General features: G+C 39.8%; 1 protein-coding gene across 2 annotated transcripts in view; it reads left to right on the forward strand.

Moving 5' to 3' along the window:
* Nucleotides 1-14933, forward strand: part of LRBA (LPS responsive beige-like anchor protein) — a 970380-nt gene that overhangs the window by 278742 nt on the left and 676705 nt on the right. For both annotated transcript variants that reach the window (XM_089670467.1, XM_089670468.1), the window contains exon 32: nucleotides 2229-2362. In XM_089670467.1, coding sequence (XP_089526593.1) covers nucleotides 2229-2362 — 134 coding nt within the window. The remainder of the gene's footprint in view (nucleotides 1-2228; nucleotides 2363-14933) is intronic.

Below are 14933 nucleotides of genomic sequence, written 5' to 3' on the forward strand. Positions count from 1 at the left end.
GTTGTTTGATGACACTAACAGTAGACAGGTTTGTTGCAAAAAAGCCGCGTTTCTAGTGAAGACTCAAGAAGACATAGTCTATATAGAATACTGCAACATCTTACATTGATCAAACACATCCTATTTTTCTTCCATGGGACGTTAACGCCGCCAAGAGATAAAGTATATAAAAACTCTTTTCTTTTACTCTTTATTAATACAAATCTTAAAAAGAAAAACACATCCTAAAACACATAAAGCTCTGATAGTTCCAATAATACATGTGATACCAATATATACTCAGACAGGGAAATATGTACAGATAATTTTACATAGGATTATAATTATATGTTCCTGTACCCAACCAAAAAAAGTGGTACCACATTCCAAAATCAATAGTCTTACAAAGGTGGGGAATGTAACTGGGCTTTTTAGGCACCCAATAATAAAAATTACAAACTTTTTTATTCAACAGGAAAACATTAAAAAATATGCCAATAAGGCTATATCAGTTTCACACAGACATAGTACAGTAACATCATAAAAACATAGAAAATACTAATGATCCGTTGTTTGAAACGTATACCCAATGCTCCACAAGGAGAGTGTCAGATGAAACAGAGTTTTTCATTTGTACAACTTGCAGATAGCGTTTGTCTTCATCAGGGGGTTTATTCTCACTGATGATTTGTGTAATACATGTATAATCAATAGTTTTCATACTAGAACAGGAGGAGTATACCAAAGAAGTATATCAACAATAAATAGAAATATAATCAAGTGACTTGCATCAAACAGTGTACATCAGAAAAAAATTTCTGTGGGGCTGCGTGTCTCCAATTGGTGCTCTCCACAATTGCCCACAAATTTCACAAAGGGTAGAGATGGGCTGACCTCATGTGTATGTGCGAAAGTCTATCACATCCAGACTTTAACACTAGGACTCCACTGAGGTTGTAGAGGTTGTAGACTGCTCTGATTTCATTCTCATTAAATTTTGTAGGGGGGTTTTGAAACGTGTAGGTCATGCCAGGAAACTCACAAACTTCTTGCAATTGTATGAATTTTGCATGGGGAAGTGGTCAAAACTTTGACTCGGTTGGTAATATCAGACTCCTGACCAGTTATACAAATTCCCTACAAGAAATAATTTCTGCTAAACACCAGCTTCTGATGCCATACATATATACATAGTATTGATATTTTTGTTAAATACATGATTTAGAAGGTTCAAATAAAGATCTAATGGAATCAGCACATTTCTCTGTTTATTTTTTCCCTTTGTTTTTTCTCTTTAAAAAGGTTCAGTTACAGAAAAATGCCTGTTGTCCCAAAATCCAGTGACATTTTAACTTTCTGTGCTCTTTGCTTGTGCTACACTGAAATCATAAGCATTTGTATCAACCCTGTCCAGTTTACATTTAGACTAGAGAACCCACCCAGATTATGGTGAGGAGGGAGAAGTTCTGTAGTCCCAACATTCCTGTCCTGAAGAGACAATACAGCTCCTCCAAAAATACAATACAGTGAGTGAATGTTGCCACCCTAGGACAAGAAGTTCATTACTGGCAGGATCACTGGTCAAAAAGAGATGAGGAAAAAAACTTTTAAATAGAAAACAAATACAGCCCCTTCATCTAAGGACTGGCTTCTTCAGGAAATGTAATATTTCTGATGAATACAAATCATTCACACGCATGGTATTATGAGGACCTCTGTTTCTCAATGATTGGAAATAGAGTATTTTAAACAATAGAAGCACCTTTCATTGTTAATAAAAATAGGGGGTTTGTTAATGTTATTAGAGCTATAATTCATAATCATATGTCTATTTAAACTAACTTTAGAGCCCCCCCCCAAACTATACATTTAACCTTATGACCTTTTCCTTGGTGTCCATTTAGCTCCCAGGGGATGACATACCATAGTTTTTATGAAGTTCTTGTTTACGTATGGCCCTTTAAGGATTCATTGCACAGATCCTGCCAACTCTGAAGAAAATTTTGGCTCAGAAAAAGTACGCTACATAGGCTGCAGTGGCTGTCATGCTGAGATAAATTAGTAGCTAGGCAAGGAGTTTCTAGGTTAAAGAACCAGGGAGGGTTAATTTATTTATTTTTTTAATAAAAGTGAAATATGCAGTATAAAGCAAAGTCGAATTTTTATAAGCACGCTAACTTCAGGTTTACTTTGTGGTTTACTTTGTGCTGCACTTTCTAGGCTCTAAGCAGATTGTCTTTATTTTCTAGTATTACAGAAAGACTGGAGCATGCTTTGGAGAAGGCTGCCCCACTACTGAGGGAAATCTTTGTGGATTTTGCACCATTTCTGTCTCGAACTCTTTTGGGTAGCCATGGCCAAGAGCTGCTCATAGAAGGAACAAGTAAGTAAAATGTTTTTGTTTTTTTTCAAATTTTTATCAGCAAGCATTGTATAGTGATATCAAGGCAGAATCCATTTGTAGTTGTGTGCTCAATGAGCCCTTGATCATAGTTTTTTGCCTCTTTGTCTATGGAGTCTGGAGAAGGAAATATGCCCCATGTCTCTGATGTTGCTTATCCTGAGTCTTTTGGGGGAGTGGGGGGGAGTGATGATAAACTGAAGCTTTATAACACATCTGACCATAGCCTTCCGTCGCTTTGCTGGTGTCTTTAGGTTTTTGTCAGGGCAAACAAGACCAAACATATTCAGTACATCTCTCTCTGCCTGCACAGTTCCCATATTTTATTCATTTAAAGATATTTGCAAGTACAAAAAGTATTTATTTGTTGATCTGCCAGAAATAGTGTGTTCCTAACTTCCCATTGGGCTGACAGAGTGATTTTGCTGCATTAAGATTCCAAGCGGTATTGTCAGCCCTGTCTGTGGGGCTCCTGAATGACAGACTGTCCCCACCCTCTCTGTCCCACTTTACACTTTACAATGATTTTATTTGCAGACTCTGGTTGCATGGGCCATAAGTGTGTTTCCATGCCTTCTGCAGTTTCTATAACTTTTTCCTTTTTTTTTTTCCCTGAGGATTCGCCATCAGCTGCGGAGTCTGTCTGATACTGAGTTGTTCTAATCCTTGACTGATGAGCTTTACCCCTGAGAAGTTGCAGTCTATTGCTGCTCTTCCCCCAAAAAAAGGAGATTTTTTTTGGCCCTTTTAACTGCAGTGCACGCCACTCTAAAGCTAGAGTATCGTCCTGTTGCTTCTACTGGTATTATTTCCAACCTTGTGCTATTTAAGACCCCTAAGGCATCAAAGACTTTCCCTCAGCATCTGCTTTTCCAACTCCTTCTCTTTGGAGATTGGAAACTGCCTGATAAACTGTTTTATTTCCCCCCATGTACGTTTGAGTCTTGTGCTCATTTGGGGATGATTTTCTGCAGAAGTGATTTATTCCCACTGTGAATCCAATGGTGTCCCGCCTTAACAGGCCCTTACTGTTTTGGTGGAAAATGTTCCTGTCTTAAAGAACCCAACCAATAACAGGTTGGAAGCCCTTTCTATAGTGCTGTTCTCTCTGGCGAGTTCTACTCTTTACCCGATCCTGACTATGACTTTACTTTGTCAAACTATGTCTGACTGGTCATAATTCCCTAAATGAGGTCTAAATGCTGCTGTGGTTAATTCCTTACTCATTATACACATGGAGCAAGGAGTTGTAGCCTTAAGTTTCAGTTGTCTGTCTGCTGGAAGCTCATCTCTTCTCATCTCTTGCATGGGTCTCATGTCAGTACACATGCGTATTGCACTTTGTTGGACTGTGAAACCTTTGTGCAAAAAGCATTTGAATTGATTTCCCCCTTATGTATGGACTCTTGATAACATCAAGGATGCTACTGTTGTCAAAGGCACCCATCTTCTATAATACAAGAAGCCCAAGGAACAGACCTGCAAGTCTTCTCCCTCTCTGACTGTTAAAGGATAAGTTCACCTTTTGGAATATGCTATATGTTTTACCGTATTTAGGGTGGAACATGTAACATGTTCCAGCAGCTGCAGCATCTTAAGCCCTCCCCCCAGTGTCACTGTTTGAAAATAATGTGGCTGTGAAGGGCTTAGCCCATACGGCGCGTCAAAAGGTGGACTTATCCTTTAAAGCTTAACTCCATGTTTTAGTTAACTTTAGTTTGTTTGGACCAAACAAAGTATTTTCTTAATTAACACATATGTTCCCCGTCCGCACCATATGAGCTGTATGTAGCATCTGCTACAGATTGTATACAGCACTATGTGCCAGCAATGGTATGGGGACTTCCCATCTGCTGCCGATATAAAATCTAGTCAGGCAGTATGCTGCTTAACCATTCAGAGGAAACCTTGTATTTTTATGAATGAATACAAGCCTTCCTCTGGAGAGGTGGAGGGGATTGGCGTAGGATGGTTTTGTCTCCACATCACCCAATCAAAGGAAACCTTGTGTTCATAAAATACAAGGCTTCCAACCCAACTTGATTTTGTTTGGGGAATGGGATGGGAAGTTCCATTTACTGCTGGAGCACAGCGTTGTATATATAATGCTGCATAGAGTTCATACAATGCAGACAGTGGGTGCATATGTTAGTGCTTTAACCAGTTTCCCTCTGCTCCATAGCAGTTTTACTGCTACAGAGTGGATTCCCTATGCAAAATCATGTGTGTGTATATATACGTGATCTGTGCTCCCGCTATGTTCACGAGCAGGGGGTGCACGCCTGCCAGCCTGGTGGTGCTGTGATTCTGTGCAGCACCGATGATGTTTGGCCTGGACCTGCTGATCGGCTGTACCGAATCAGAGGTCTTCCTGTGCCTGTGTTAGTATTAGAAATAATGCAATCTTCTCTCCCTGGAACATATGCCATTTTAGAGAGAGAAGAATCCACGTGAGTAAAGCAGGACATTTTACACTAAAATAAACCTAGTTAGGTCATATTTAACCCCTGATTGCCCCCCCAGTTAACCCTTTCACTTCCCTGCCACCAGTGTCATTAGTACATTGTACAGATTTTTTTACTGATCACTATATTAGTCACAGGCGACTTCAGATACTGTTAGCAACCATTAACCTCCTTCCCAGATAGCGTCAGATTGCCCGCCACTACATCATTCATCACATTTAACCCTTTGCCAGGAACACACACATATACAATAAACATCCATTGCTATTATAGTGTCTCTGAATCGATCAATATCTATGATCAGATCAGAATTATACCAGCATTAGTATAGTGTCTCCAAAAATGCAGCGTTAGCAGGATCAGCCCCGACACCTGCAAGCACCTGCGTTTAGCTCCTATGCTTAACACCCCCCCCCCCTTCTCCCCCAGCAAGTGCAGTAGCAGTACATCACTGTCACTTGATACATTGCACACAAAACTGCATGGTTAGCAAGATCAAGCCTGATCTCTGCCAGCTCTAGCATGTACATTTTCTTTAGGGGTTCAAGCATTCCGTGACAGCCAGGTGCTCTTTTTCCCATGAGTCGCATTAGGTACTTATAAATTTAGTGCCCAAAATATCCAACGAAAGGTACACTAGTGAAGAGGCCCACAGGATTATGAGTATGTCAGATGAGAGCGAAGGGGAAGCCTCGCTTACAGAATCGAGCTCAGAATACGAACCTGTAGAGAGCAGTGGTATCCTGACAGATAGCTCAGACGATGGAGTAGAGGTCCCTGCTAAGGTCTGGCGTACCCGACCCAGTTCCCAGGTTTCTGAGGTGTTAAAATTGCTTGATGAATCTCATATGCAGCAGTACTAGTGCTGCTCTACCTTTTTGATGAACTAGTGAGTACCAGCGGCCTAATACATCTTGGTCCTTTACATACCAGCACTGCAGTATCACTTGGTGACGTGGCTAGTCCCATAAATGCAGTACAAGCTGGTGCAGTGGCTAGCACAAGTAGTGTCTCACAGCCACCAATAATTCAAACTCAGGCTCATAGAGCCCATAGTGTCCTTCCGGATGTGCTTGCGAATCCTGATTGGCAGCCCACAAATTCTGCAGCACCCCTACTTCCCCCATTCACTGCCCAACCCAGAATTTAGGTGAAAACCACAAATTTAACTACTCCTCGTGATTTTTTTGGATCTGTTTTTCATGGAAGATCTGTATGGATTGTGGATCAAAGCTATTTATACGCAGAACAATTTATCACCGTAATCCCATATTCAAACCTTGCCAGGCCATTTGCATAGAAACCTATTATGGTTTCCGAAGTTTTTTGGGCCTAACCCTCAACATGGGCATTACTAATAAGAATTAGATGCAGTTCTATTGGTCAACAGCCCCAATTCATAATATGCCTCTGTTCGCTGCTGCCATGGGCAGGCATAGATATGAGAATATAATGCAACTTTATGCATTTCAGTGACAATGCACTCTGATGTCCTTGGGGTGACCCTGTATATGATGGGCCCCACAAAATTCGGCCCCTTGTAAATCACCTTAAGCAGAAATTTGCAGATGTTTACTCCCCAGCAAAATATCTGCGTAGAGTCCCTCATTAATTTTTCTGGCTGCCTTGCTTTCAAACCATTTCTCCCCAGCAAGCGTGCCAGATATGGGATCAAAATGTATAAGACCTGTGAGAGGGCAACAGACTATACATGTAACTTTAAGATTTACGAGGGAAAAGATAGTCAAGTGGAGCCCCCCGGATGCCCAGACTACATGGGGAGCAGTGGCAAGATAGTTTTGGGGCTTGGTGTCACCCTTTTTCCATATGGGGTACCACTTATTTGTAAACAAATTTTATACAAGCGTGCCACTATTTAGACATTTGTACAGTCTTGGAATTGGCGTATGTGGCATCGTGCGAACTAATCACTGGGGTTTCCCCAACGGCTTTTAAATACCCAACCTACAAAGAGGGAGAAAACCTGTTTGAAAAATAATGAATTGCTCACAGTGAAGTGAAAGGACAAACGGGAAGTTTCCGTCCTGTCTTCCATTCACACAAGCACGACCATCCAAATTTCCACGGCAGCTAGTGTTGTTGAGAAGCCCCTCTGTGTCCAGGGCTATAACCTTAATCACTTGCCCTCCAGAGGATTTACCCCCCTTCCTGACCAGGCCATTTTTTGTGATATGACACTGCATTACTTTAACTGACAATTGCGCGGTCATACAACGCTGTACATAAATTAAATTTGTCGTTTTTTTTTTTTCCCCACAAATAGTCGGTGGCATTTTATCATCTCTGCAGTTTTTATTTTTTTATAAACAAAAGACAGACAATTTTGAAAAAAAACCCCATATTTTTGACTTTTTGCTATAAAACATATCTAATAATTTTTAAAAACTTATTTCTTCATAAAGTTAGGCCAAAATATATTCTGTAAATGTCTTTGCTTAAAAAAAAATCCCAGTAAGTGTGTATTAATTGGTTTATGTGAAAGTTATAGCATCTACAAATGGCGGTATATATGCTGGAATTTTTATTTATTTATTTTTATACAGGTAATGGCGGCGATCAATGATTTATAGTGGGACTGTGGTGGGCATTCCGACACTGGGTGGGAACTGACTAACTGCTACTAACATCTCCAGTGACACAAATACAGTGATCAATGTTAATAAAAAGCACTGACACTGTACTAATGACACTGGGCAGGAAGGGGTTAACATTTGGGGCAATCAAAGGGTTAACTGTGTGCTGTTTTACTTGGGAGACATGCTGCTTTCTATCTCTGATTGGTGCCCAGCAGTGCCACCCACCAGTGCTGCCCACAAGTGCCCATCAGTGCCACACAGCAGTGCCGCCAGTCAGTGCCAGCTCATCAGTGCAGCCTCATCAACGCGCATCAGTAAAGGAGAAAAATTATCTGTTTGCAAAATTTTATAACAGAAACAAAGAAACTTTTTTTTCTTAAAAGTTTTTTTGCTCTTTTTTTGTTTATAGCGCAAGAAAATAAAACACCCAGCGGCAAGTAAATGCACCAAACGAAAGCTCTGTGTGTGAAAAAAATTATAAAAATTTTATATGGGTACAGTGTTGCATGACCGCGCAATTGTCATCCAAAGTGTGACAGTGCTGAAAACTAGCCTGGCAGGAAGGGGGTGTAAGTGCCTGGTAGGCAAGTGGTTAATATACAATTATTGGGATTTTTTTTTTCTTACCAAAAACATGTAGCAAAATATATTTTGGCCTAAATTTATGACGAAATTTGAGTTTTTGTAATATTTTTTATAACAAATGAGAAAATATATATATATATATTTTTTTTTTGTTTATAGCACAAAGACTAAAAACCCAGGTGATCAAATACCACCAAAAGAAAGCGATCTATTTGTGTGGAAAAAAAGGGCATACATTTTGTTCGGGTAGAACGTTGCATGACCATGCAGTTACCAAAAAAATGGCCTGGTCAGAAAGGGTGGTAAATATTCCGGAGGGCAAGTGGTAATGAGCTTTCATTTAGTTTATCCAGTCCCTCAACTTCCTTGTTTATACCCCCTCCAAACCTATCTCCCAGTCTGGCACTCAGTCTGCCAAAACCTCAGACAAATCTTCCTCTGCATCAAGGCACGCTCACACTTTGCAAAGTGGAGGAACGTTTGTTTTGTTGTAATCTCGGGGTCAACAAATTGCAGTTTTGATTCCTGAAACTTCCTCAATCTCTTGCCTCCATTCTTCTGTCATCACACAGATTAACAGATTTCTGTTGAGCTCTCTTAGGTCTTCTGAATCAAAGTGTCACTTTCCCAGTTGCTGTGGCAGATTAGTTTCAGTGGTTTTACCCTGTCCTGTTCACCATTCCCAAACCCAAAGGAGACATCCACCCTATTTTAGATTTCAATATTTTTTTTTTTATTCAGGTCCCAAAATTCTGCATCGAATCCACCAAATCTGTCATTGCCTCCCTTCATCAAGGAGGTTTATCTGGTTTAAAGGAACGTGCACGTCCTCATGTTTCCAGTGCATCAGCAATTCCTATGCTTTGCTCTGGGACCCCTACAGTACCAGTTTGTGGTTCCTTTTGGCCTTTTTTCTTGAACCTCAGGTATTCATCAAGGTGCTGGCTTTCATGGCATCCTCATTGTGGATTACTTAGATACCTCCTCTTTAGCAAACAGTAGGTTTGAGCTGTCTCAGAAAATGTGTCTTTGATTTTACCATGGTATTGGATGGATCCTGAACTATTGGAAATCATGACTACAATTGACCCTTGGTTTGATATATTTGAGTAATGGCTCTAATGGCCTTTTAATTTTTTTTCCAATGCACCTACAGTAAAATGATAATTATTAGTGGGGAGAGAGGAGGTGGTTGTGTCCCTTGTGATCTTATCAGAAAAGAAGTCGGCAGGGTTAACACTATGTCCTTAGAATTTCAAAGCTAAAGACACTGGGGTTTATTTACTAAAGCTGGCAAAAATGCAAAAGCAGGCTCATGTCTGCAAAGAAACCAATCAGCTTTCAGGTTTTATTGCCAAAGCTTAATTGAACAAGCTGAAGTTAGAAGCAGATTGGTTTCTATGCAGAAATGAGCCTGATTTTGAGCACTCCAGCTTTAGTAAACCCATGTGTTGTCAGCTCAATTTGGTAGGTCATTTTCTGTACTTGTGCATGTTTAACCATTTGCCGCCCGCCCTATGGCCGAATGGCGGCCGCCAAATGTCATCAGTGTTCCGGGTGGACGCCATATGGCGTCCTCCCACACATGCACAAATTGCGCTCCTGTGCGATCTGTCACCGGCCGTGTACCTTGGACACGGCCGATGACAGATCTGAGTATTGGCCCCAGTTGCCGGTACCATGTGACCTGCTGTGACCACTCACAGCAGGTCACATGACAATTGTATACAATGGATGGCTTCATTCATGCCATCCTTTGTATAGTAGTGTCTAGCAGTGAATGGTCACAGCTAATCACATGCACATGTTATGTGATTAGCTGTGGCCAAATCACAGCTAAGCACAAAAAAAAACAAAACCCTGAATGAATCCGTCATTCAGGTAAATGCTTGCTTATAGCAAAGTTACTATGGTAACATTGTACTACTTTGGTCATAGTGAAATATGAAAAAAAAATCTTAAAAAAAAAAAAAAAAAATATATATATATATATATATATATATATATATATATATATATATTTTTTTTTTTTTTTTTCATACTGTCACCAGTCAGTGTCCCTGATCACCGCCATGCCAGTTATATGATGATGCTGTACTGCACTGGTGACAATATGTAAAAAAACAAAATGGTGAAACTAATTTTTTTTAAATTTTTTTCATTTTCCGAAAAATTATGACCAAAAAAATACAACTTCAAAAAACTCGCCATGCCTCTTATGAAGTACGTCGGACTGTCTACTTTGCAAAAAGGGGTCATTTGGGGGATGTCTGTACTGTTCTGACATTCTTGGACCTCAAGAAATTAGATTGGCCGTCAGTACTTCAGGATTGATCAATTTTCAGATCTATACCATAGTTTGTGAACTCTATAACTTTCCTACAAACTAAAAAATACATCCTAATTTGGGTTATTTTCACCAAAGACATGTAGTAGAATACATCTTGGCCTAAATTTATGAAGAACAATTATTTATTTGCAAACTTTTAGAACAGAAACAAAGAAAAACGTGTTTTGTTTTTTTTTAAATTGTTGGTCTTTTTTTGTTAATTTAGCAAAAAATAAAAACCCCAGCAGCGATTAAATACCACCAAAAGAAAGCTCTAGTTGTGTGAAGAAAATGATTACATTTTAGTTTGGGTACAATGTTGTATGACCACGCAATTGTCATTCAAAGTGTGAGAGACCTGAAAAATGGCCTGGGCAGGAAGGTGTAAAATTGCCCGGTATTGAATTGGTTAAAGGGCTAAAACATGGTGAAATATGTCCAGTATATATTGCAGAGATTAAATATATTTTTTTAATATATATTTTGACTTTACATACACTTTGAGGTGTTTGTAAACTCTTCTCTTATTTGCTTCCTTTTGTCTGTTAAATATACAATTAAAATGGTTTAGTTTTATTTGGTCAATGAGTGCCGAGCAATACCTGTTGATCCTGGAAAAAACAATCCAATGCTGCCTTGTGCACTCTGCAGTGTTATCGCAAGCAGTATTATCAGCCCTATTTAGTGTAAGCTACAGAACACGCCTCATGTTATGGAGAGGGTGAGGAGTGCTCAAGTCCTAGCTTTCTGTCTTGGTGAAAATGCTGCTCATCCATAGATATAGTAAGTGTATAAACGTTGTCACCCTAAGATCGCACATGTAACTGACAGGGTCACTTTATGAAAATAACAAAAAAAAAAAATCCTGACGCAAAAGCAGAAACAGCCATCACTTCTAAAGACTACTAAGATGCACACTTTCTTATTCTTGGGTTTAAATTCACTTTAAGCTGTCCATAGATGGCTCACAGAGAACTACAGGCTAAGACATCTGATCACCCGTTCTCCTGTCAGAAAAGTGCAGGGACTTGCCACACTTGTCTCCACATCGAATACCATATGGATTCTAAATATATATAGTGCAGCTTTCATTTCCTTTTACTCTGGTCAGCGGATTATAGTCTGTGTCTGGTTGCACAGAGCTTTTTTTAATATATCGATGGTAAACACATGTAAGGCTTGTACTCCTCTTTTACCCTTTACATATGTCCCCTCAATTGGTGGAAGGAAAGCTCAGAGCTATCACATTTTATCTTTTAATTTAAACAAACGACTATTAAGTTCAGGTTTGCGTATGGAATGCTCTCAACTTCCACGGCTACTACCTACATATCCATGAATATAAACAGTCAGAAATATCTTGTAGGTAACTACTTAAGCTCCTACAAAGGTTTACTATGAGGCCAAGGGTCAAAGTACTAATAAGACCGTTCGGGATGTCTGCTGCCACCAAGCAAAATGGAAACTTGATTGATAGCTAGAGGGCTAAAGGAAAGAAGTGCACTGGAGAAAGCAAAGGTCAATGAACCATTTCCCCTCTCTGCATATATAATGATTATGCTGGAGAACACAGAGATATTAAGAATCAGTTAAACATATGTTGCGTGCTTCTGTAAGCAATATGTTAAACTCGCAACTTCTGCAAATCTTTCCTGGGAAGATTACCAATCTCGTATTAGTGGATATATAAATGTAAAGTGGTAAAGTGTACCACTCCGCTTCCCACCACTATGTCTGTGCAGGTATATGAGGTGAGATATAGAAGATCTGAGAGATTACAACATATAAGTGTAAAATACTCAAAAGACAAAACCTTATACAGTGCTGATAAGACTGAAGCTTTAAGGGCAGATTAATCTGCTTCAGTTTGGCACATAATCCTAATTCACAAAGCCAGGATAAGAGTCCTTATTTAAAAAAAAAAAAAAGTTTACTTGAATGCAATGAGATTTGAAACTTAGTTACAGGAATTAAAAAAAAAAAAAAAATCATGACCTTGCGTTAAAGCTTTGTCACTTGAACCAATATTTTTAGAAAAGAAAAAACAAAAATTAAACATAGTTTGTATCTACCATGGCCTATTTTGTAAGGCCATTGTGATTTTGTAACAGTCGTTTCAATGTAATAAACAGAGTTTGCCTAGTGTTTTCATACCTTTAACTGTCAAAGCCATTAATCCTCCTTGGCTTGTTTCTGTGGACAGGTTTGAAAACAAATATTTTTTCCCATGATGCACCAAAAAATTCAAATTTTAAAAAGTACAAAACAGAACAAAACAAAAGCAGCATTTTTAAAGCTGTTGTAAAAGCTCAAGGTTTTTGTGCAGCAGTGCCCCTAGCCCCATCAATACTTACCTAAGTCCCATCCCGATCCAGCGATGTACATAACTGGCTCGGCTGTCACTGGTCTCTGCCTGCTCTTTGGCTGAGACAGCAAGTGGGAGCCATTGGCTCCCGCTTCTGTCAGTCACACCCAGTCTGCCAATGAGGAGAGAGAGAGAGGGTGGGCCAAGCTGTGGCTCCATGTGTCAATGGAGCAGCGGGTGCCCCCATAGCAAGCTGGAGACAGGAGAGCCTGCAGGGTACCCGAGAATAGGAGGATCCAGACTGCTCTGTGCAAAACCACTACACAGAGCAGGTAAGTATACCATGTTTGTTATTTTGAAAAAAAATATTAAAAAATGAACCTTTTAGTATCGCATTAAGTCTGCCAGGTACTTGCCTGCAAATTTACTCTAATCCCTGGTTCAATCGGGACTTGAATTTGAAATCCTGCAACTTCACTTGAAGTCGCACAATTAAAAGCTGCAAGCCAAGGCAACCTGGCAGACATCTGTGCGACTTCATGCACATGTCTATGCAAGTTGCCCCTGAAATTGCAAAAAAAAGTGCAGGAGCTTTTTTTCTTCAAATCGGTGTGAGACCTCAAAGTTGTAGTCGCACCGATTTGAACAGTTCCATTGCTGACAGTAGGGTGCAACTTGCAATGCTCATTGAAACTGTCAAATTGCATGACAAGTTGCACCTGTGTGAACCAGGGCTAAGGCTCCTTTCACACGGAGTGGAGTACAATCTGATCGGCAGTGGATCTGTGAGCAGATTCCTTGCTGATCAGAGCCTAACTGGATGGATGACACACCGTTGCCTGTTCATTTTCTGTTCAACAAACGGGCAGGTGTAAATGGATACAAAGCTCCATGGACCTTCTGATGATGTCTACCTGAAAAATTGACAGGTGGACCTGATTGGAATGCTCATTTGAAAGGGGCCCTAAGGCACTGCAAGAAAATTAAGCTATATTATTTTTTATTCCTTTTCCTATAATACACTGTTTAAAATTAGACCAAAGTGCAAATACGTGTGTGTGTGTGTGTGTATGTATGTATGTGTATATATATATATATATATATATATATATATATATATATGTGTGTGTGTGTGTGTGTGTGTGTGTATGTATATATGTATATATATATATATATATATATATATATATATATATATATATATATATATATATATATATATATATATATATATATACATATATACATATACATAATTCAAAATACCACAGCTTACAAAGCCATCCACAACACTGCCCCTAGCTACATCACCAACCTCATCCACAGATACCGCCCAAATCGCCCACTCCGCTCCTCCCATGATATCCTCCTCTCTAGCTCCCTCATCACCGCCTCCCACGCTCGCCTCCAGGACTTCTCCAGAGTCTCTCCCATCCTCCGGAACTTCCTACCACAGCATGTCCGGTCAGCCCCCACCCTGTCTGCCTTTAGGCGATCTTTGAAAACGCACTTCTTCAGGGAAGCCTACCCCACCTCCACCTAAGCAGCTATCACCTTTTGTATCACCTCCCCCTTCCTTTAGATTGTAAGCTCCACGAGCAGGGCCCTCCTATTCCTTCTGTACTGAAATGTTTTGTAATTGTACGGTCTCCCTTATATTGTAAAGCGCTGCGCAAACTGTTGGCGCTATATAAATCCTGTATTATAATAATGCGCCCACACACACACTTACCAGGTCATTGGATTCAGATGTTCCAATCACCTCCATAGCTACAGGTGTTTAAAATCAAGCACTTAGGCATGCAGACTACTTCTACAAACATTTGTAAAAAAAAATGGGTTGCTCTCAGGAGCTCTGTGAATTCAAGCGTGGTACCGTGATAGTTTGCCACCTGTGCAATAAGTCTATCCGTTAAATTTCCAGGTCTTCTCGTCCGACATCAGTGCCTGACTTCACAAATGTGCTTCTGGAAGAATGGTCAAACATTCCCATATACGCACTCCTAAACCTTGTGGACAGCCTTCCCAGAAGAGATGAGCTGTTATAGCTGCAAAGGGTGGGCCAAATCAATATTGAACCCTACGGAGTAAGACTGGGATGCCAATAAAGAAGGCAGGCGTCCCAATACTTTTGGCAATATAGATTTATATATATATATATATATATATATATATATATATATATATATATATATATATATAGTATCTCCCAGATGTGAGTCCATCCCTCACATTTTTGTAAATATTTTATTACATCTTTTCATGTGACAAC

The sequence above is a fragment of the Staurois parvus genome, unplaced genomic scaffold (genome assembly GCF_062004578.1).
Source record: "Staurois parvus isolate SC_StPar_1 unplaced genomic scaffold, SC_StPar_1.0 ptg000090l, whole genome shotgun sequence".
Lineage (NCBI taxonomy): Eukaryota > Metazoa > Chordata > Amphibia > Anura > Ranidae > Staurois > Staurois parvus.